The following is a 25,452-nucleotide window of genomic DNA, read 5'->3' on the forward strand; positions in this document are numbered from 1 at the left end:
CCTCAAAAATGAGGATTTTTTACCGGAAGTCTGGTAACCACTATCTTCTTAATGTAAATACTGCACTAGCAAACGATTGACTGCCTGGTCAAATGGTATGCGAGCTAGACTGTCGTTCGGTCCTCTCGATGATCTCTGGCTCATACACTATCCGCTGCCATCCCCCGTCGTCCTGCGGGAGGTTAAGACTAGGAAGTAAATTATCTTCAGCTCGGAAGGAACATCCGAAACATGTCAAACTTTTAACAAATATTAACGTTTTTCGAACATTCTATTGAATAGAAGATTTCTTCTTATCTTATTTTATATAATACAGACGTTACTTCAAAAAAGAAGATGATTACGTCCTACGCATCATGCATGACTTAAATTCTGCCAAGTCACTGGTTTTCCTGGCTAGCTCAGGCAACCCATTCCATGCTCTAATAGCACTAGGGAAGAAGGAGTATTTGAACAAATTTGTCCTAGCATATGGGACGAGGAATGTGCCTTTATCTTTGTGTCTTTCAGAGTATTTCGAACTTGACCAGTTACTTGGTTTGAATCCATTTTGGCCTATCACAATAAAAATGAATTCGTATCAAACCTCATTTTCCTCCCAGACTCCAGGTTCGTAGGATGGATCATTACGTTGGCGAATTTCCATTTGTCGAGACCTTTCAACACTCAGTTGAATTACATAGGTACTGAGAGCTGAAGTTCAAATAAGAGGTGTGAATACACTTATGAATTTTCATGCTATATATCTTTTGTTCTAGCTTTCAAGAGTTATGATAATACTACTAATAATTAGTCAATTTATTAAAGCAGTGATGCCCAAAATACTGCGTGGTTTATCTGGCCCGCCGAAACGTTGGCATAAAGTGTAGAAAATCCATAAATATGGCGGTATTTTTTTTATTTGAGCCGCGAATAAAAGAGTGTTAAATTAAGCCTAGAGTTTGAAGGATTTATGAGAATATTTACCAAAATGTGTCGATGGTAAAGCTAGCTACAATGTTGCTCTCATTTTAATTACAGAAATGAAGCCGTTTTCAATACGAAACAAAAAAGAAAAAACTTCAAAGATCCCATTAAGTAATTAAGTCTTAGGCCCCCACGGGTTTCTAGTACAATAATTTTTCAAGTCCTTTTCATTTTGTTTGTGTACCTATTCCATGTTGTGGCCCACGCACGAGTGTCAGAAATTAAAATGACCAGTTGGTCGAATTAGGTTGGGCATCACTGTTTTGCAGTCTTTATAGTGTCTTCTTTAAAACGAACTCTCTATTATAAAAGTCTTCATAGTTGCTTCTATAAAACCTACTGTCATAAATGCCTTTATAGTGCCTTCATTTTTAAACTAACCGGCTATTATATAAGACTTTATAAAGGCTTCTGTAAAACCAACTATTTTAAATGTCTTTATAGTGCCTTCTTTGAAAAGAACTGTAACATGTTGGTATATTATATGTACATTTGCACACTAGCGCGTCAGCGCAACACCGCTTGTGTTTACGTAATCAATGGAGTTCCTAATATGTCTTCCCTCTTAAACACTAGTTTGTTATTTGTGTAATACAAATATTCTACAAGAACATAACAAAAAAAAAAAAACCTTTATTGTGGGTTCTTAAAAACAAACTGGTTAATTACCAAGTAATAAAACAATGGCAATGTTGCAGGTGATCCTAATAGATAAAATCTTCCATTTGTTTTCTTTTCTAGATTTTACTTTTATTTCCAGAATTGTTTCCTGCAGAAGGGAACAAAACATCATACAGTATGAGAGTAAAGTACTAAAAATAGAATATAATCATGAGATAATATAAGGCCAATCCACTGACACTATAACACACTAACAACACAAGACCAAACAACATACGACAATACAGTACTCAGACAACCAGGGCCGGATTTAAGTATTGGAAGGCCCTGGAACAAGATTTTTGTGTAGGCTCCCACACTCTTTCGAAAGCTTAAATAAAAAGAAAAGAGATGAAAAGAGAAAAGAGATAAAGAGAGAAAAGATATAAAGAGAGAAAAGAGATAAAGAGAGAAATAAAAGGAATAGAGAAAAGAGATGAAGAGAAAAAAAGAGATGAAGAGAAAAAAGAAAGGAATAGAGAAAAGAGATGAAGAGATCAAATAGATGAAGAGCGAAAAGAAAGGAATAGAGAGATGAGAAAAGGAGAGAAAATTAATGGGAGAAAATTGGAAGAAAGAAAAGTGATGAAGAAACAAAAGAGAGAATCTGGAAGAGAGAAAGAAAAGGAAAAAGGGAAAATAGAGAAAAGTAGAGAAGGGAGAATAAATAAAATTAGAGAAAAGTCTATATGATAATAAAATGTTACTAAATAGATCTAGTATGATTAGTTGATATCGATATTTTTAAAATTATGCTAGGTTCAAAAGTTCTTCTATCAAATGCATGCTGGGATTAATCGCGTCACGTGTCACCTTGAAGACAGTCGTAATGGACGCGTGCTTTGTGATGGCCGTGTCGTGATTGGTGATCATATAGTCCCACTCTGTGAAGAGTTTCCAGGAGAATGTGTACTCGTCGTCCGTGTTGGACATTCGACTGTTTCTGGAGTTGGTAGCCATTCTGTCGGGGCAAAATAACAAAAAAATTCCACTTACATTTCAGCATAAACAAAACAAAAATCTATACCAGCCAATATGTGTCACATTAGAAGAACTGGGAAAAGACCTTGATGTCGAGGTCTGGACCATGTCGATTATTGGTTTCAGTGGCGGAGGTTTTGTTGTTATCACAGGGGGGGGGGGAGGTTAATTTTAAAGGGAGGAGGGCAATGTCACAAAATCTTTTGGTCAACCTCATTTAACAGTGTTTCTCAAACTGAGATGGGGTGGGAGGGTGTTTTTTTTTTAAATCAAGGACGAAAGATGAAAATTGTCTACACTTAAACAACTTCTTCGCTGAAAACCAGTTTATCCGATTAGATAACTTGAATGATAATGAACTCACCACAAACTACATGTCTATTGAGAACTATCGTATGATGATCTTAACAATTCTTCACATGGATATTCCCGACTGAGTATTGAACCCTTTAGCGCATGGACAAACTCAGATCCCATACATAGATGAATCCATAATAACACAGGAGCAGCTTATTGAAATATCCACAAAGAGGAACTTAAACCAATGTTTCAACAAGGATACCACAAAGTCTGGGTTAAAAAAAACAACAGATTCCAGTTCTATGGTCTAAATTATGGATCATTGTACAGAAATTGTTGACTGCTTTCTCATTTTCCTATTAGCTAGAACGTGAATACGTTGTCGTAATGACTTATTTAGACTTAGGTCCTCCCGCGTCGTTGGGCGCATTGGGCGGCAAGCTGTCTCCACAAAGATCTGTCATTGGCAATGTCTGAAGCCTCTTCCCACCTGGTGTCCAATGTTCTGAGGTCCTCCATGAAAGTGTGACGCCAAGTTATACGAGGGCGTCCCTGTTTGCGTTTTCCTCGTATTGGCCTCCATGTCATCGCAACTCTTGGTATGCGTATTTCATTTTGTCGCAGAACATGTCCCGCAAACCTCATGCGGCGTTCTGTCACAACCTCACAAAGTGTTCGACTCCCAGTTCGGCATAGGATTTCCTTGTTTGAGACCCGATCTGTGTAACTGACTCCCAAAATCCGTCTCAGCCATTTTTGTTGAGCCACATTTAGTCTTTTCTCAATTTTGACAGATGACTTCCATGTTTCACATGCATATGTTGCAGCTGGGGTGACGATTGTGTTGATTGTGCCGTAATGAGTCTCATCAGCAATAAAAGAAGCCGACTAGAAATGGAGCTCGTGGAGATTTGCGGTTGCTACTTACAAACATTGAGCGGGACATAAATAGGCCTACACTCATAACATCTCACCAATCACATTCAAGTCATTCATTTTTACACTTTTATTTTAAACAAAAAAAATTCAAATGCTTTGGCTTTTGTAATTTATATAGTATGGATTTATGTAGCTTTCTCACTTAGGTGTCCGTGGGCAAGTTTTGATTATTCAAATGGGTTCTCGAAGAAAACAAAATTTGAGAACCACTTTACTAAGGGATGGCGGAAGAAGAATTCCCCTTTCAGACCTTGTCGTCTATAGGGCAGATGATGTAAAGGTCATCTGTTTATGTGGCCTACGGTTAACGAGGGTGTCATGCGGCCAGCACAATGACCTACCGCCTTTACTTTTCCCCCAACTAACGTCAGGTACCCATTAGAGCTGGGTGGACTCAGAGGCGCCCGAAGATTCCGAAATTAAAAATCCACCAGGTTTTGAACCCCGGACCCCGGTTCGGAAGCTAAGCGCTTTACCGGTCAGCCACCGCGCCTCCACGGTATGGGGGAAGGGGATGATCTACTCCACAATTCAGTATCAGCCTGTTCAAAACCTATTTGATTTAGATCTATCTGACCTGCGCTCTTCTTACTAGGAGTAACTGAATTGTATGCGCCAGGAGAATGTATTTCTGAAGCTTACATGATGGAAAACATTTGACATGGGTGTCAGCCCCTGACACAGATTTAGGAGAAAAAGCCTATCAGTACACTATAATGCATAACTTATTTTTCGTTCCAAATTGCACCCAACTGCATCCTATCAGTACACCATAATGCATACATTAAGTTTTGTTCCAAATTGCACCCGATTACGAATACATAAAAACACACACAAACACACTCTCTCTAACGCTAATGCCACTTTACGTACATCTGTCAACTCACTGACACATAGTTCTTTCTCTCTCTCTCACACACACACACTTCACACCCACGTCCAATTTAAGCCAAGTGTAAATGTGAATCGTTTGCTATTATTAGCTGTCAACAGTATGGATTAAGAGTTAGCGTTCACCTCTGGACGGTATCGATTATCAATTATAGGAAGATAACTCGATGCCTCTTGGGATCCAGACGCTGATTGACTTTAATGTTGGCTATTTAAGATCGAATACTTCACGGAACAACCCGCAAGGGAAATGGGATAATGCTTAAAGCCGCCCTGGGGAGCTATCATGAACATCATCTACCAAGCGCAACTCCCTCACAGAAGAGTGACCCTTAAATACACATTGAGCAGTGGAGTTGGTGTTATGGACGAAGAATTAATGATGTTTCGTGGTTTGAAGTGCACATGTATATAATTAACACCAGCTAAAAAAAAAAGAAAAACTGATTAGTAGATGATACAGTTTCAATGGAATGAGGGAGATAACTTATGACAGTAACATTGTCTTATTTTGATAGTTCCTGTAACATGTCAAATTGTGAATAGCTAATGCATTAAATGAGTGAATCGCTGCGAAGAATGGCCCGGACCGGATGTTGAGTATGAGAGAAAGTTTTAGTTTTTGTTGCTTTTGAAAAGTCTCCATATCCCACCACAGGCAACAGTACCAGGAAAAAGAAGAGACAGGGAAAGCGATGGGAAGAGAATATAAGAGAATGGACGGCCTGCTATTGAAAGTAGAGATGGGAATCGAACCCTATTTTTAAAGTTCGGGTTCGGTTCGGTCAGATTTAAGTTCAGTTTGGTTCGATGACGAGTATAGTTCGGGTTCGGTTCGGTCAGGTCTAAAGTTCGGTTCGGTTTGATGTTATGAAATTAGGCAATAGCAAAATTAGGTACATGTAATAATGTTTAATTCACCTTATTCCGCTTGTGGGTTCATAGCAGATATCTTTTCTGTGATTTAAAAATTGCTTTTCGTACTGCTAACAAGTAGCAAGAGTTGAACGCCGTCAGATATGTCTGTGCTAATGGTAAACACTTCAAGCTCTTCTGCTCTATCTCTCAGTTTTTAATTGAGATTTCTAATTGTCATGTCATTGTCATTTTTATTTCCATGTTACATTTCTTCCATCACTGATAGTAATCCCTTCTAAAGCATTCCACGCATGTTTGAAAAAAGGCTTCATTTCACTACTTAAAATGTGAGCAGATCTGTAGCAAGATCTTACCGCCCACTCATTTTATTTGTCACTTCTCAGTAAATATTCCCGTCAATCCTCTAATCTCTAGGCGTTTCTTAACAATTTTATTTCTTAGTGGTTCAAACAAAGAATGCCGCAATATTTGTTTATGTTTTTGATTTCATAATGCTGTTTAAAGTTACGTTCTTTAAAAACAGCCACAAACATCTCCATACCAATAAAAAAAATTTGGCTTATTTTCGTGCTCCATAAAAATGCAAAAATCTGTCCACTTTTCCTGGTAGTTTCTACATTCAGAGTCTACTTTTCGTTTCTTCGGCTCTCCCATTTCATTAACGCATAAATATTAAATGTTACCATCGCGGTGAATCAAAAGTAGACGACCTCAAAATGATCCAGTTGAGTTTTACAAAATTAAAAAAAAACTGTCTAATCATCTCACTAAGACCAAGTTTTTATTTTTCTTACTAAAAAATATTGAAAAATCGTTGATTCAGTTCGGTCAAGGTAAGGACAGTTCCTTCGGTTCGGTTCGTTCCGATCAGTTTTAAAGTTTGGGTTCGGTTCGGTTATAAGTGAGGTTCGGTTCGGGTTTGGTTCGTTTCCCATCTCTAATTGAAAGAGATTCTGTCCAAGGTAGAAGACAAAGAGGAATGGAGAAAGACGGTCAACAGATCTTGTGTGGTGCCCCAACAGACTAAAGTAATTCTTTAAAAAGCAGCTTTAATAACTAACTGGCCGTATGCTTCTAAAAATGATATCTAATTTATTTGTCAACGAGAATGTTAGACTTACGTTTTGAGGACGACAATAAAACTGTAGGCAAAAGCTGCCAGATTGGCCAGCAGATAAGCCAAAGGTAAACGGTAACCACTGCCTATTGTTCTGGCGTTACCGTAGTATCCGTAAAATACGAGCGAATACTTGACAACACCCTGCGGAAGAATACACATGGATAAACAAAAGAAGGCACAATTAGGACATGTAATCTAGAAATGAAATGTAGGCCAATATATTATTTTGAACCGTGAACCGTCACACCCAATTATCTTCCATTATCTTATTAATTCAAACATTCCTTCAAAAAAAAAAAAAAAAGGATTATAATGTCTCTCTTGCAACAAAGAAGTTAATTAGTTTTATAATCATTAAGATTCTTAAATCTATTAGAAACAGCTATTAAGATAATTTTATTGGTTTAAATAAATGGAAATTCAGTTTGACTACAATGGACCTCATTCACCAATCGTAAACAAACAACATTTAGCCACGTGATTCTCTATCTCTTCTTTACAAATTATGATCTAACATTTAATACACAATGGCTATCACGTGAAAGTTTTTTCCCTCGTTGTTTTATCAATATTATCACGTGACTAAATGTTATTTGTTTAGGCCTACGATTGGTGAATGAAGTCCATTGTCCACCTCAGCCTTATTACTATTAGAACAATAACAATGTAGGTACAGACACGAACGTCCTTCACATACGAAACACACACACACAGAGACAGACAGACAGACAGACAGAGAGAGAGACAGCCTGTGGTTGATGAATTAGGCTTCTCAGTGACAACAAATGACCACGAAACACCCTGACTGAAAGTGTAATAAAGCGTAATAAAGAACTATTTAACTCTCTCTGTCCTAGACTTGATGGACAGGAGCTGACCACTTCATTTGTCGTTGTAATGCGAGATTGTTTTTAAGTATTTTATATGTTTTAGGGTTTATATGTGTCGGAAATAGATCTTTCATTAAAACGTTCTTCAAGTGATGGGAGCTGTGTTTCAATGATATCATGTGCTTTTGTTTTTTTTAATGGTTTATTTAGCCGAGGTCTTTCTACCTGTGAAGTTATGGTAATATGTTTATATTGTGTAACTAATTGTTGTGAATGTTTTTGTGAGAAAGTACTTCAAAAGGATGTGACGAAATAAAATGACTGTTTTCAATGTCTACTTATCTTATATAGGCTAATACCAGTGGCGTAGCATGATACCCGTGGGCCCGGGTTCAAGAATATATTGGTGGGCCCCCTCCCCCAATAAGACGAATACAATGTATGACTAAACAATAGAGTAATCTGAATGTATCGGTACATTGACCAAAAGACATTCCAATGCAAGTAGAGTAGCTTTTTAATCGTCTTATTACGTTTGACTCTGTTAGAACTCATGGGCGTAGCCAGGGGGGGGGGTTGGGGTTCAAACCCCCCCCCCGAAATGAAATCCCCCCCCGGGGGGGGGAATCAGAATTTAGTGATTGATTTTTTGCTTTGATTTTGTTTATTTTAGGTGAGATTTTAATACTAAACCATCACTTGCCCCAGCACAACCAAAGGGGTTTTGAGTTTAAAACCCACTACCAGGGGGTTTTGAGTTTAAAACCCCCTACCAGGGGGGTTCGAGTTTTAAAAACCCCTTCCAGGGGGGGGGCCTTCAAGTTTAAAACCCCTACCAGAGGGGTTCGAGTTTAAAAACCCCTACCAAGGGTTTTGAGTTTTAAACCCCCTACCTGGGGGTTTTTGCAGTTATCTCCACCTCTTCTATAAAACAAAACAAAAAAAAAAATGCAAACAAAAATACCCTAATTCCAAGAGCACAGTTAAGAAAGATTTTGATTTTAAAACCCCTCTAAAATTTACGATAAACTCCCTCTTCAACATAAAAAAAAAAACTAATTACGCACTCAAAATGTTATGAGCGTAGCTAAATGGGTTTTGACTCAGTTTTGAGTTTAAATCCCACTTCAGCGGGGTTTGAAGGTAAAACATACCTCTTTAATATTAAAAACAAAGCAAATTATACACTCAAAATGTTATGAGTGTAGTCAAAGGGGTTTTGAGTTTAAACTCCCCTCCAGTGGAGTTTGAAGCTAAAACGTACCTCTTCAATATAAATAAAAGCAAATTACTCACTCTTAAATCTATGAGCGTAGCCAAAAGGGTTTTGGGTTTAAACCCCCCGCTAGGGGGGTTTGAGACTAAAAAATACATCTTCAGTGTAAGAAAAAAAGCAAATTACGCACTCAAAATGCTATGAGCGTTGCCAAAAAAGGGTTTTGAGTTTAAACCCCCATTCAGAGGGGTTTGATGTTAAAAATACCTCTTCAATATAAAAAAAAAGCAAATTACACACTAAAATTATTTGAGCGTACCCAATCCAATCTGGGGTTTTGAGTTTAAACTCCTCTTCTACAGATGGCTTTTTTTTTTTAAGTTTAAAACCCCTCCAGATGGTATTGAGTTTAAGATCCCCCTACAGAGCATTTTGAGGTGGAAAACCCCCAACAGATTATTTTGACGATAAAACTTCTCTTTTCGATATAAAATCTAAAGCAAACTACAGTCACTTAATTTCAAGAGCGTATTCAAGAGAGGTTACACATTTTTACCAGTGACAGGGCTCCATTAATAAACTGCAGTGAATAGTCATCTGCCGAAATTGAAAAACACTAAATGTGGCTCAACAAAGATGGCTAAGACAGATTTTAGGAGTCAGAGTCAGTTATAGAGATCGGACTAAATCAAGGAAATCCTATGCCGAACTGGTAGTCGACCCCTTAGTTAGATTGTAAGAGAGCGACGCATGAGGTTTGCGGGACATGTTCTCTGACAAAATGAATTACGCATAAGAAGAGTTGCAATGATATCCTAGTACAACTTGACGCCACTCATTCACGGAGGTCCTTATGGCAGGTGGGACGAGGCTTCCCAAATCTTTATGGAAACAGCTTGACGGCAAATGCGCCGAACGGCGCGGGAGGGTCTAAGTCAGTAATAATAGCACATTAGGTTTTTAAAATAAAACTTTTTAATAGCAGGAAAATGCAGTGTAGATACCTCAGAATATGCATTTTGTTGGCTTTCAATACCAGAAATAGTGCTTGGCGGCGGGGCTTCGCCCCGCGCTGGGGAGCTGCTAGCGCTCCCCCAGACCCCCTTGCTAGTAATCTCGGGGAGTCTACAATTTTATGGAAACAGCTTGACGGCAAATGCGCAGAACGGCGCGGGAGGATCTAAGTCAGTTAGAATAGAACATTAGGATTTTAAAATAGAAATTTTTAATAGCAGGAAAATGCACTGTAAAATACCTCAGAATATGCATTTTGTTGGCTTTCAATATCAGAAATAGTGCTTGGCGGCGGGGCTTCGCCCCGCGCTGGGGGAGCTCCTAGCGCTCCCCCAGACCCCATTGCTAGTACTGGCGGGGAATCTACAATTTTTCCACTAACTCATGGAAGAACCTATTATAGGGCACATTAATCGTCTTCCGAAAGAATGAAGGGTCAGAATGTAATAAAGATTATGTAGGTACACACACATAAATACATATAAAAAATAATTTTCGCGGGGGGGGGGGGGGGGAGAAAAAAATCCACCCCCCCCCAAACCCCCCCCGAAAAAAAATCCTGGCTACGCCCATGTTAGAACTCCAACACGAATTAAAAGTCAATGTTTGTACAATTTTTGAACAGAATGAAACGAGTTAACGGAGCTTCAAATATATAACTTTATCCTAGTAGTTTATTTAAGGATAAATGTTTTTTTTAATTACTTGGAGCATTTGTTCAGCAAATTCTGCTGACGTTTGATACTCACAAATATGAAAACCAAGAAATGACTATCTAATTTCTATTTCTTTGGATGTTCCGTCAAGGGAGATCACTAAACAGTATCAAAAAAATAATACGAGTTTGATATCAACTTTTTATTTGTCTTGAGCGCTGCCACCAATGATAGAGACAGATTGTACGGAATTGATATCCTATAGTACCGGTATTTTTCCAGAACTACATTGTCCAACAGATCTAATATCTCGTTTTGACGTTTTGAATCTGATGGGCTTTGATTTCATGTCAAATTTGAATATGCATAGCAATTTTCTGATGTTTTTGTATAAATATACGGCGTTAAATTTCTTTACGAGCAATGAACCAAGTTTCAACCAAATACTAAGCATTGGTCAGAGAATGACACTATTCCATGATCCATTTACTTATCCATCTTTTAGATCTTTTTATAAACCTGCTCCCCAAGTCGGTTTCCTCATTCATTGTTATAGCACCAACCTAGTCAAATTGAACGATTCCTATGTTAACACTCTCATGTTTCTTTGGCTTGCTAAATATTTACTGTTATTTTTATTTGGTTTAGATTTCATCTCCTTTCTATTCTGATAAAATGATTACATTAACAATTTGTATACAATACAGAGGACAGCAAAAGAATGCGATGAAGACTTTCGAGGACGCATCGTCTTGATTGAATGTCTTACACTATTTCACAATGTAAACTTCTTCGGATTCAATAGTTGTTTTTTTTTATGTCAGACTAATTTGTTTTTATGTCAGACTAATTTTCTTTATATCAGACTAATTCTTTTATGTCAGACTAATTTTTTTTTGGTCAGACTACCAGATTATACTTTCACTTACAATAACACACAAGACAAACAGGTTAACTCATTCACGTCGAGCAGTCAAAGTTACTGAGAAGTTGTATAGAGTTCCTGATCATTTAAACTGTTCAAACTAATATACCCACTGCAGTTCATCAATTATAAATTCATCGTCGCAGATATACGAGCATATAATACTATTGAGCAGTCAAGGTTATTGAGAAGTTGTATATAGCTCATGATCACATACACAGTTCATTATAATATACCCGCTGGAGTTCTCAATTATAAATTCATAGTCGCAGATATACGAGCATATAATACTATTGAGCAGTCAAGGTTATTGAGAAGTTGTATATAGCTCATGATCACATACACAGTTCATTATAATATACCCGCTGGAGTTCTCAATTATAAAGTCATAGTCGCAGATATACGAGCATATAATACTATTGAGCAGTCAAGGTTATTGAGAAGTTGTATATAGCTCATGATCACATACACAGTTCATTATAATATACCCGCTGGAGTTCTCAATTATAAAGTCATAGTCGCAGATATAGGAGCTTTAGCGAGTGGTCAAAACAATATCAGATTATCATGTTCATTACAAAGAGCGAAGATCCAGAGTTGTTCATAATTAATGATTTTGTTGGCGCGTTTACAGGCTGGCGTATTGGATTTTTACTTGCCATGGGAAAAATGGTTATAACATATTTTAAATACAAAACAAAATAAAACCACATTGAGCTTTGAGAAAATTGAATAATTTGCAGCTGTATCGAAATTTTAATTTGTGACAATCAGGACTAGTCCAGTTTCTTAACCAAACTCTCCCCATCCCCATCTATTCCTGTACTACTACCAATGGTTTTATGAACAGACAAGGAAAAAAAAAAGAATGGGACGATATGGAAACGATTGTCACCCTAAACGCACGGTTAGGGCTAGCCACCATTACAATTTACAAAAACTGATGCAAAACTGATGTTAAAGCTTCAAACAATGGTTTTGGAGTGAATATTAATTTTGATACAACTTTCAGGAAATGTTGAGGGAGCTTTTTACATTCTATTTTTTATCGGTTTTTACAAAAGTGAATAAATTTTTTTCACTTTGGCGTCACCCCCAAGTTCTCAACAAGTCAAGAGTCATGGGCCCAAGCGCAGTGGGCCCCTAATGGTCGTGGGCCCGGGTTCATTGAGCCCCTTCGCGCCATGGATGCTACGCCACTGGCTGATACAGATGTCTCGAGACATCAACACGAAGTCTCAGTTAATTAATTGTTTTTTTTAAATTGTCTACAGTAATTTATTTATTTCTCTGTGACAACAGAACATGGTGACAAATTTGGTGTCAAATCTGGTGTCAGATCGGTTTAAAGCGCTGGTAATAGGCAGTGGTTTCTAAATTGCTAAACGTACATTTTATTTGTATCAGGCGGTGTCGTTAGTTCTTTTTGTTTATATAGGTTTCACTACTCGGTGTTTGGGAGTAACATCCCTTGTAACTGTTTTTGTCAACCAAGATGGCGTTAGATTAAACAGCTGATTTCATGTCTTATAGTTATATCCAGAGTCTTGTTATTATTCGTTCATAATAATCAACATAATCTAAACGATTAATGGAATTCTTCGATCCTCCTAAACCGTTGTCACAAGACAGTAATCTTTTTGAGAGATGGAAAAAAATGGAGACCAAGTTTTTAAACTGTTTATGGTCGCCACAATAAAGAATACGAAACCCGAGCCAGTGAAGAAAGCTTTATTGTTACATTGTTACACCTGATTGGTGAACCCTCTCGAGACATCTACAATAAGCCTACTTTTCAAGTATGTGAAGATGAGACTGTTGACAAAGTAATTAAAAGGTTTGAAAATCATTTTTTCCCTAAGTCCAACATTGTGTATGACAGATTTAAACTCCTCAAGAAATCAGAAAGACGGTGAAACGTTTGAACAGTATTATACTGAGTTTAAGAATTTAGCGAAAGAATGCAAGTTCGACAACCTTGAGCTTACCAGAGATCGATTGGTTTGTGGCACACAGTCGTATCGAGTGAGAGAGAGACTTCTGAGAGATGTAGACTTAACTTTAGAGAAAGCAGCAAGCAAAATTCATGCTGACGAGCAAACCCAGAACCAAATGCAAGATAGGGAAGGACTATATGAAGATTCTGCTAATAAATCAAAGAAGACAGAAGATAGAAAGCCAGACAAAAGCTCACTGGATGAAATGTCAAAGAATCCTTTAACAAGTATCATAAGAGATTGCAGATCTTGTGGTAGATCTCACGGAAAATACAACAGCCCAGCATTTAGATTTCAAGGCTGTTGATTTACTGGAAGAGGAAAGTCAAGCAAGCCAAGTAAATGAGTTGTGGTTTGAGGCTATTGGTACTGACAACAATGTCAAAGTTTGAATGGTTGATGTCGATATTATGGGAAGAATAGTCAAAATGAAGATTGACACGGGAGCACAAGCTAATGTGATATCAGAGTCAACGTGGAACACTTTAGAAACTGATAGTCAGTTAAAGAATTCAAATACTACCCTACGAGCATTGGGGGATGAAGCATTAGAACTGAAGGGAGTTGCATCGGTTACATTTAAAGTCGGCGATATAGAAGTTAAAGATGATGTGTACGGTGACCAAGGAACAAAAGAAATAAAAGTCCAATTCTTGGTCTGAAGACATCCATTGCTCATTGAGTTTTAATTTAAAACTCATCCACAAGAGTTGATGAAGAAATATAAACAAGTATTCGAAGGACTCGGTACATACACAATGAGGTATCCATAGGAAGTATCACATTAATCTGACGTCAGATGCAAAACCTGTTATTCAATGTGCGTGCAGAGTTGCACCATCACTCTATGAAGAATTGAAAAGAAAACTCTCGATTGCAACAAGATGGAGTGATCACAGAAGTTGATGAACCAATAAAATCGGTTCATACTTTGGTTATAGCAAAGAAGAAAGATAATCCATTGAGGTTGTGTTTAGATCCCTGAGAACTAAACACAGAAGTATTACCAGACCAACATGTGATGGCAAAGGTAATTAGACTAGGCCTACTGACGGTTGCTGTATAAAAAGTTTAATTATTGTTCGAGTCTTGCTTGGTGCCAACAGACTAAGGGATAGATGCAGATGCAGAAGATAGACATCTTTGGTGTATCTTGGTGTGATCTTTTTTTTTTTGGCAGTGTTCACTCTATTCTAGATTGTAGTTTCTTGTTGTACCTATGTATTGTTATTCTTGCACTTGTTCTACGATTTGGTTGAATCTGAATCTTTGCAAGATGGACCTTACGATTTCTTAAAGATTATTATATTATTGAATATAAGAACTTTTTTTTAGGGCAGATGATGTAAAGGTCACTAGGGTGTCATGTGGCCAGCACCACGACCAACCGCCTTTACTTTTTCCCAACTAATGTCAAGTAGGCCTACCCATTAGAGTTAGAAATATATAAATGGCACATATTATTGTTAAAACATTTCGTACAATCAGTTTTAGTGCAATCTGTGCAAGTTCGCTACTTGTTTATTGTTCCATAAAACGGACAAACAGATAACACATAAACAGATTATTGCATGTGATTCTTACTTCTGCGTTCCAAATCGTCTGCAGATCATAAGCTTTACTGAGTTCATCGTCCGGTATCGTTTTTCTTAAGCTGGAGCCATAACTTTCTCCTGCTATCAACTAATGGAAAAGTGAAGAAAAGAATATTGCGAATTTCTTTATTTCAAACAATAAATGTAACTATGAGCAAAGTTTTGCATGGTGGAGAAATACTTTTTAGGAAACCAATACTTTTTGTTAAAAAAAATAAAGATATTTTTAAAATATAAAATTATATAAAGTAAGCTAAGTCTCTTAATCCAATTATTTCTTTTTCATTTAAAAGTTGTTTTTTTTCTTAGCGCTTGTTGGGAATGCTCTGGAACTATTTATTTAACGCGTAAGAAGAAGTCTAGTAAAGTGTGTAAGTTGTTCTAATAACAGAGACATATAAATGTGATTTGTGTAGTGTCAATGTTTTAGTGATACGATTCTCACCTCTGGGATAATAATAAAACACGTTGGTAGTATAGTCAGCCAGAGACTGATCCACAGCAACCAGCGGAGGAAGACAAAATAGGAAGCCACGACAGATCCAAAATGACCTGAAAACATAGGTTGAAACAAGAAAAACATTTTAAAAAGTATTTTAAAAAACTCAACAACCTTATGTTAAGTGTAGCTTGGACCATTCATGTACTTAAATGGACCTCATTCACCAATCGTCAACAAACAACATTTAGCCACGTGATAATATTGATAAAACAATGGAGAAAAAAAAGTATCACGTGACAGCTTTTATGGATTACTTAATTTGTATAGAAGAGACAGAGAATCACGTGGCCACATGTTGTTTGTTTACGATTGGTGAATGAAGTCCATTTGTAATAGATCTAGACCAGGGGTGGGCAAATTACGGCCCACGGGCCACATGCGGCCCGCCGGAGTGTTTTATGCGGCCCGCCGACACCTACAGAAATCAGGTGTGCCCACAGTACATACATATTAAAATGCAAATATATTAAAAATAATATCTATATAAATTATTGAAACTGTTTCATTATAAAAAGTGTTAAGTAAACTAAGATTAAGCTAATTGGCTATACATCAATACACTCAGTCAAAGACACAATCTCATGCTAGTATTTATTAAATGCTATATGAATAAATGTGTTAAATATTGAATATGCTTGAAACAAGATGGCAAGTGTAACAACTGATGGAGTTCGTGCTTTGAATATAAAAATAGTTGTTGTTTTATTATTATTTTGTATATATCCCAACCATAAACTTTAAACAGCAAAGTTTGCACAAAGCTGCATATAATTGCAAATTTCTAATTGGGAAAATTTACATAGTAATAGTACTGGTTTCCAGATCTGGCAGTTCTCCAAATAGGTTTTGTTATATGGAAGGGTTTCGGGGTCTGAGTGTTATTCGGGTCCCTTGTTTTAGTATGCACAATTGAAGGACATGGTCATCATAATCTGGTGATGTTTAACAATGACAGGCTTAGCTCGTCCCGACATTTAACTTTCGGAACATACATTGTCTCATTCAGTGAATAAACATTTTTCAAAAACCTAAACAGGTATAATCACTGCTCGAAGTTGACTGACTGTTATTTGACAGCAGTCACAAGGGCAACAACTAGTAAGCTAGTTCCACAGTTCCGGAACATCATGCACGAGTGTAAAAAGTAAAATACTGCACAATATGTACAACTGCATATTTGCGGGGATATTGTTTTTATAAAAAGACAACTTCAATTTTTTTAAAATCGTATATGCGGCCCGCCATTCCCAATTTCTTAAAAATGCGGCCCTCGATGCAAAAAGGTTGCCCACCCCTGATCTAGACTAACAATAATAAATCCGTGCGATTGGAAACGTTTTTGTTCAGATCAATTTCATGCTGTTAGCTTTCTCAATGCGCAATGATCCTATCACTTGTCTGGACCAGTGGCTAAATGGATAAGGGGGTGGGGAGAGGAGGTGTCAATGTTGCCGTTATCGCTTTTTAAAAGCATTAAAAAAAAGTTGTACGACCCAGGGCTAAAGCCTCTTCAAGTGGAGACTAACAACTTATACAACCAAATCTGTTAATTGCAATTTCTTTCCCTTGTTTGAAGCCAAACAAAATAGTTAGTTATCCATAGTTAATTAAGTAATTGGTGTTTTTTTGTTTTTAAATTGATTCTTGTTTTTTCTGGTACAAGAAATAATTGTGCAAAATTTCAACTTGGGTGTGAGAGAAATAACGTCTACAAACGTTTTACCAGACAGACAAACAAACAGACAAAGTGAGTTATTGATATAAGCTTTGTAAAAAAAAAAAGTGCATGTATTCAAACACCGTTACGGGTAAGTTACAATAGACGCAAAAGTATTCTTGGTATGTACACTGTATATATATATATATGTGTGTACGTGTTGGCGACACAGAGAGAGAGAGAGAGACAGACAGACAGACAGAGGAAATATATATGGAATGAAGGAGGATTAGTTATAAAATTAAGAATGTATGAGTCCTACCTTCAATTTGTTTGATTTTCATCTCCCAAGGAACAAGACTAGCCATGCCATTTTTCCAGGAACGGGAGAGCTGTTTAAGTAGCTGAAATACGAGAATGAGTAAATTGCCCGTGAATTCTAGTGTCCAACATTTGACACAATTTAATGCGGAATTCTCAAGATGTGTTAAAGTATTTGTGGAGGCACTGTGGCTGAGCGGTAAAGCGCTTGACTTCTGAAATGGGGGTTCGAATCCTGGTGAAGACTGGGCCTTCAAATTTCGGGATCTTTGGGCATTTCTGAGTCCGCCGATCGCCCCATAGATAGGTAAGCAAAGAGAACTTTGCTTTACTTTTTAAAATATTTGTAGCCTATTTCAAATATTTTTGTTACGGAAATAAGATAAACAGAAACAAACCACTTCAGGATAAGAGCGTGTATTATATTTATTATTATTATTGCTATTATTGTTAATTTGGAAATCATATTTAGTTTCTGGAACTGCCAGGATCAAGTTTCGTTAAAGGAAAATGTAATGTATTGCTGTCTTCTGACAGGGAACCAAAATATCTATGTTACACATTATTATGATATTTTAGGATTATTGCATAATGTTACGTCACTTCCGCTTTTCTCTTGCGTTCATTCATATTATTTAGAGAGTGTAGAATAAATGAGAATCGGACCAGCTCACATCCCAATCACAAGAAAAAGGACGCCTATTATAAGCTATCCCGACTTGACCAGCACATACTTTTTTTGATTCAGTACCGGACACAACAGACATATGTTCCGGAAGTTAAAGTCGGGACCAGCGAAACTTGCCCTTGTGAAGCATCACCAGAGAATGCTGATCATGTCCTTCAAAGCAGCATACTATATCAAGAGGCCCGAACAAGACTCTGGCCCCAAAACCCTCCTATAAAAGAAAAACTATACAGAGAACTGCCTGATCTGGAAACCACTGCGCGGTTCATCTCAAATATAGGATTACGACATGTACAATGAGAAGGAAGAAGAACATTCATCTCATTGTCAAGGCTATACCACTTTTTAAGGACTAACTCGTACTGTACAGCCATATTTATAAATAGGTATGCATAAGGTATGCATAAAGGTATAAGGTATAAAAAGGTATGCATAAAGACCAAATCTACACATAAACTAAGAAGCTGTGAGGGAAAAAAAATTATGTTGCTTACCTGTTTTCCTCTTTGTTGATAGCCTTGACCCCTGGACAGTTTGCCTTCAAATTTCTCCACGTAGGCCTTCGCTTTTCTCAAGACGTCCAGCTTTTTGGACATCTTCCAGGTCTAGGACCAAAAGCAACAATGTTTGTGACAGGGACCATTGTATTGTCTTACATGAAATAGATTCACTTTTAGACGCTTAGAGCACAGGTATCCCAGGCACCCCTTAACTACTTCCGGTTTGTTTGACCTTTTTGGCTACTGAAATGAACGTTAATAATTGGAACCGAAACCCATCGCTCCCCTTGAGTTAAGAAAAAAACGTTCTTTCTTTTCCAATTTCTCTTCCTCCCTCCCTCTACTGCTTCCTCTTTCTTTCACTCTCTCTTTTTCTCTTCCCCTCACTATCGCAGCTTCTTTCACTCCCTCTTTTCTTTCTCTCTCTTTTGCCTTGAGAACAAAGTTTTTTATTCTTCATCTAAGTACTTCAATTTGGGGGGGGGGAGTTGGCGCGGTGGATGAGTTGTTAAGAGCTTGGCTTCCGAACCTGAGGTCATGGGTTCGAATCTTGGTTAAGACTGGTATTTTCAATTTCGGGATTTTTAGGGCTACCTTACTTAAGTTGGGGGAAAGTAAAGCCGGTTTTATCATTGTGCTGGCCACATGACACCCTGCTCGCTAACCGTTGGCCAAAGAAACAGATGACCTTAACATCATCTGCCTCATAGGTTGCAAGGTCTGAAAGTGGAACGTTACGTTTACTTCAATTTACAAAAATGTGCCGAAGATTGGAACCCATTCCTTCTTGTTTGGTGTGTGTGCGCTATCTCCTCTCTATATACTTACATGTTTTTTCACTCCCTCTATAAGCTCTTTGCACTGATTGATTTTCTCCATCAAGATCTCCTCGTTGATCCTCCGCTCAGCCCTCCTCCTCCGTTCTCTCCTCTCCTCTTCCTCCGAGTCGATGTCCTCATCTCTGTCCTTGGAGCTGTCAGAGTCGGCGTTCATGTTGATCTCAAACTCGTCGTCGTTGTCATGCTCTATGACCCGGAGGATTGCCTCTTCCTCTCTGTGGATAACACGTAGATCATGACGTCAATAACACGTAGAACATGACGTCAATAACACGTAGAACATGACGTCAATAACACGTAGAACATGACGTCAATAACACGTAGAACATGACGTCAATAACACGTAGAACATGACGTCAATAACACGTAGAACATGACGTCAATAACGCGTAGAACATGACGTCAATAACGCGTAGAACATGACGTCAATAACACGTAGAACATGACGTCAGTAACAGGTAGAACATGACGTCAATAACACGTAGAACATGACGTCAATAACACGTAGAACATGACGTCAATAAGACGTAGAACATGACGTCAATAACACGTAGAACATGACGTCAATAACGCGTAGAACATGACGTCAATAGTACGTAGAACATGATGTCAATAACACATAGAACATGATGTTAGTAACACATAGAACTTGATATTGATAACACATAGAACTTAATATTCATAACACATAGAACATGATGTTGATAACACATAGAACATGATGTTGATAACACATAGAACTTGATATTGATAACACAGAGAACATGATACTGGTTGTACATAGAACATAATGTTGATAACACATAGAACATGATATTGATAACACATAGAACATGATGTTGATAACACATAGAACATGATGTTGATAACACATAGAACAAGATGAGGACAACATTAAGATAACAGAGACTTGGTGTGGATAATACATGGAACATGCTGTGGATAAAGCACATGGAACATGATATGGATAACAAATTAAACATGATGTGGATAAAGCTAATGAATTACGGTGTGAATAATGTAACAGCCTTGATGATAGACACTCATGTGTGTGTATACTGTCTAGTCTTAGTGACCTGCAGTGTGGACCATTCAGCTCAGACTCACTGAATGCCTGTCATCTATATTTTAACATATAAGGCATAAAACATTTATGGGATATGTGGCTGTAAGGTCAAAACCGCTTGTCATGGCTACTTAACAAGGGGGCTGGAGGTCGATTCCAGACGTCTGTTTACAGAGCGCCTAAAATAAAACATCAGCACAGAAACCACCACTGGTCCACCACTGGCTCACCACTGGTCCACTACTGATCCACCACTGATCCACCACTGGCCCACTACTGATCCACCACTGGTCCACCACTGGCCCACCACTGGCCCACTATTGGTCCACTACTGGCCCACTACTGATCCACCACTGGCCCACTACTGATCCACCACTGGCCCACCACTGGTCCACCACTGATCCACCACTGGTCCACTACTGGTCCACCACTGGCCCACTACTTGTCCACTACTGGTCAACCACTGGCCCACTACTGGTCCACCACAGGCCCACTACTGGCCCACCACTGGTCCACTACTAGTCCACCACTGGCCCACCACTGGTCCACCACAGGCCCACTACTGGCCCACCACTGGTCCACTACTGGTCCACCACTGGCCCACCACTGGTCCACAAAAGAGATTGGACCATAGCGCACTGAGCATGATGCCAAGCTTGAAAGATGCAGCACTACATAAAAAAACTAGTCGGCCCACGACTAGAAAACATCACCCACTTCTCTGTTACACGTGAATGAAGCCGTTTTATTTTTTAAAAAAATGGGGCTGTTTTGTTTGCTTTTTTTTTTTACGTATCAACGTATGTGTGTAAGTGTGTGAGTATGTGTGTGTGTGTGGGGGGGGGGCTGCGTCTACTTTCCAATGATGTTACTGGATAGAAAAAATAATAATAACATTGTGATCAGGGCCGGCTTAACAAATTGCGGAGCTCAATAAAATGGATACTTGCAAGCCCCACTTCTAATTTTTTTTACAATAACAACTATTAATATTAATAAGGTTATTATATTAACATTTGTTATACTACATGCACGGGAAACAATAAATTCAATAGGCGCCAATGGGTTAACTAAAGTTACGTCATTTGCATGATGCATTAAATATGTTAACCCTTTAAGTCCTACATCTTTAAAAGCCTGTGACAAGAGTCATAACCGATAGCGATAAGCTAAATGTAATTTGCGGGGCCTCTGCCAGGCGCGGGGCCCAATTCGGAGCAGTCGGTAAAATCAGCCCGAGGCCTGCCCTGTTTGAGAGACTTATATTTGACAATGGGAGAGACACCAATTAGTGGTCTTGATCCGCCCCTGATTTAACTCTTTCTCTCCGTTATTATTTTCCCACGTTTCGAAGGACTTTTTTTATTTGGTTCATTACTATTTCAATCCCCTGTTACGATTAAGCTTCAACAACAGTCGATTGTTATCAGAAAATGTTTTATCTCGTATAGAAGTTAAGGGGAATGCATGCTCTTTTTATATAACACAAAGTCAAGTTTATAAAATTAAACATTAGTTTTATTTAATGAGGTCAAAATCAACGATGGTAGCGTCGATTAGGAGAGAAAGAGTTAAAGACTGAAACAAAGGTAGTGTGGGGGGGGGGATGAACCAGTGACATCATTTTATGTGTGTGTAGAAAAGTTTTATAGATAGAAAAAGACAGAAAGAAATAGAAAGAAAATAAAACAAAGAAAGAAAAAAAAAGAGAGAGAGAGAGAGAAAGTAAATAAATAAGGAAGGAAAAGAAGAGTGCGACAGAGAACGAGAAAAGAATTAAGAGAGACAGACAGACAGAAAGAAAAAAACATTTAAAATATCTTACTCATCCACGCCACCATTGGATGAAACACTGATTGAGGATCTCCGCCTTCGTCTTTTCTTGGAGGAGCGGCGGTTTGATCCCTTGCGCCTTAATCTTTGCTCCGACATTGTGTTGTAGATCTGAGTTTAAACACAGGCCAAGATGTTCTCCTGTTTATGACAGGTCAAGATGCCCCCCACTTTATGACAGGTCAAGATGTTCTCTTTAGCTTACTCATATTGAGTCCCTAAACAGTAAAGAAATAAAAACATTTACACTAAAGTAATACGCCAACGCTAAATAGTATTTTATTTGTTCAGTTATTATTTCATATCTATCTATCTATCTATCTATCTATCTATCTATCTATCTATCTATCTATCTATCTATCTATCTATCTATCTATCTATCTATCTATCTATCTATCCGTCTGTCGGTCTATCTATCTATCTATCTATCTATCTATCTATCTATCTATCTATCTATCTATCTATCTATCTATCTATCTATCTATCTATCTATCCGTCTGTCGGTCTATCTATCTATCTATCTATCTATCTATCTATCTATCTATCTATCTATCTATCTATCTATCTATCTATCTATCTAACTATCTATCTATATATCCGTCTGTCGGTCTATCTATCTATCTATCTATCTATCTTTCTATCTATCTATCTATCTATCTATCTATCTATCTATCTATCTATCTATCTATCTATCCGTCTGTCGGTCAATCTATCTATGTATTTCATACGGAGATCTATTTTAAAGGTCTAATAGTTTCCCCAAATTGAGTGATGAAAAAAAAAAAGAATTAAACTTTTTGCCCCCCTAAATATAGTTCAACGAAAGGTTTTGTTAATAACAAATATACAAAAAGTTGTACATAGGTCTATGAAGTCTTAGGTGCGAAGGTTACTTATTGCCTTCCAAGTGGGCACTTTTGTTGGAAAGTATGCACATTGTACACACAAGAAACAGATGACCTTTACATCCTCTGCCCTATAGACCACAAGGTCTGAAAAGGGGAAACGTAACTTATTTTATAGCCAAGCTCAGGTCTGTATTTAATTTAAAAACCCAACAATAACTTATGAATAGTTAATGATGAACCTTTAAAAAAAAGGTTGCCGAAGAGAAAGGGAGATTATGTGGAAATCTCTGTTGTAATCAATGGCTCGTATTGTGAATACATTGTTATCGTGTTTGGTATTGAGTTTTTTTATGGGTGTTGGTTTGTGGTTTTTGCATATTTCTTTCTAAACTTGTTAAAATCTATAAAGTTTGTTTTTTTTAATTCATAGAACTAAGTAGCAGGACAACTGGATACAAGCTTATTATTACAATTGTTACATTAGTAATTCTGAAACATATATTTCTGCTATTGATCGGTAAAGGGTTAAATCTGGCTTAGTGTGAGTTGGTGTTCACATATTGACTTATTTGAAGCTGCTGGTTCGCGAATACTTCTATTGATTGCATTACACGAGTCATTTTATTGATTGCTTTGTGCTGGTCATCAATAGGCAGGAATCAAAGAATAGGCCCTACTCACTACCAAGGGTCGTCCCTCTTATAGAAAAATAATAAAAAAAAATAAAAAACTTAATTACGACTTAGGCTTGACTGAAAGTGCGCTTTAAGTCCATCTCTGTTTTGTTTTTTTAACTTTTGGGGATTTTTACTTTTTATGTCAATCACAGTAATTTACTCTTTGTTTGCAATGTTTATTCTTTGAGTTCCGGTCAACATTTGTAAAGCAACAAAATACATTGGCTTAGTAAGTAAGGATAAAGCGATACGGAGAAATATGCAGGCGAGATAAGGGACAACATACACGTTAAAAAAATGGAGAAAAAAAATTAATATATTTTTTAAATAAAGGCAATGTCTTCGATTTTGAAGTCTAAAGATGAGTGCAGTGTCTTACATGGCAACGCAAACCCAGTTGCGACCTGCATATTTTGCACATCTGGTGCAGACAAGGCCGTTGTCCACCAGAAGTCTATTTTTTGAAATACCTAGATAAAACAAGCTTTGAAAGATAACTGTTGCCAACTAAACATCTTAAGAGTTGTTCTTTTTCCTAACCATGCTTTATTACTGTAATAGACACACTAAAACCGCTAGATTGGCTACCCGTTCGTTTTTTAAAATACGTTTTTAGCTGCACTACTGTCGTAGATTAAACTTCTAATCCTTCTTCAGTATTGATTCTATTTTTTGCTACTCACGAAAGAGTTTGCAGCTATAACCAAACATGGGAAAGGCTTCGGGAGAGGACCCAGAGAAAAAATCAGGGGCTGTCGATTACTAGGCTGTTTGCAGCACACAGTACTAAACCCTGGCAGAAGCTGCGTAGAGAGGGGGGTGGAACTGCTGCGTTCCGACCATGGCTAATGCCCAGGCATTCATCTCATTTCTATGAGATGATCCATATTTGATTTGCGCCTGAGGCCAATTATTAGACGAATATTCATCCAAATATTCACCCAAATATTCACAACGAAATTATGCTCTAAAAACTTTACAACCAGAACCGTCCGCACCTACAATTGCATCGTAGTGGGATATAAAGGAGTGCAGGCGGAGCTAAAGCCGGTGACTCCATTAGAAAGGGACCTCCACAAAAGAAAAAAATCGGAATTTCGACGTGCCGACACCGGAAACTTTTCAGTATTTTGTTTTTTCGCATTTTTAACGCTGACACTTTCAATCTTGTGTCAGGTGACAACAAATGTCGTATTTAAGAAGTGACCGTTTGTAGTTGTAGCTTGCTCGGAATATGTCAATACCGTTACAGCTCCAAATGTACGGCAGTAAACAAACCCTCTACAAACTCAAAATATAAACTAAACTATTTAAAATCTAAAATATGCAAGGAAAGTGAGATTAAATTTAGCATGCTTTTAGATATAGGTATTTGTATGTGGATCTTTAGTACGGCTTTCGAAAAAAAAAAAAGGAAGTGGCCTCCAAAAAAAATTCTGCCCCGGTTCTCCACTTACTTAAATCCGGCCCTGGCCTTAGCCCCAAGTTGCCGCCAACTCACAACCTCTGTCAACTATCCAGCACTCAATCGTGCGCCTCGCTTCCATGTCGG

The 25,452-nt window shown here is 37.8% G+C and overlaps 1 protein-coding gene across 1 annotated transcript in view; it reads right to left on the minus strand.

The window, feature by feature from the left end:
* Positions 1-25,452, minus strand: part of LOC106070185 (transmembrane channel-like protein 3) — a 40,934-nt gene that overhangs the window by 12,725 nt on the left and 2,757 nt on the right. Inside the window, exons 2-11 of the mRNA XM_056014871.1 lie at positions 22,368-22,593; positions 19,466-19,691; positions 18,632-18,742; positions 17,451-17,532; positions 15,415-15,521; positions 14,959-15,057; positions 6,738-6,877; positions 2,440-2,587; positions 1,636-1,735; positions 587-693 (exon numbers count right to left, since the gene is read on the minus strand). Of these exons, the coding sequence (XP_055870846.1) occupies positions 587-693; positions 1,636-1,735; positions 2,440-2,587; positions 6,738-6,877; positions 14,959-15,057; positions 15,415-15,521; positions 17,451-17,532; positions 18,632-18,742; positions 19,466-19,691; positions 22,368-22,474 (1,227 nt within the window). The 5' untranslated portion in view covers positions 22,475-22,593. The remainder of the gene's footprint in view (positions 1-586; positions 694-1,635; positions 1,736-2,439; positions 2,588-6,737; positions 6,878-14,958; positions 15,058-15,414; positions 15,522-17,450; positions 17,533-18,631; positions 18,743-19,465; positions 19,692-22,367; positions 22,594-25,452) is intronic.

This window comes from Biomphalaria glabrata, chromosome 16 (assembly GCF_947242115.1).
Source record: "Biomphalaria glabrata chromosome 16, xgBioGlab47.1, whole genome shotgun sequence".
Taxonomy (NCBI): domain Eukaryota; kingdom Metazoa; phylum Mollusca; class Gastropoda; family Planorbidae; genus Biomphalaria; species Biomphalaria glabrata.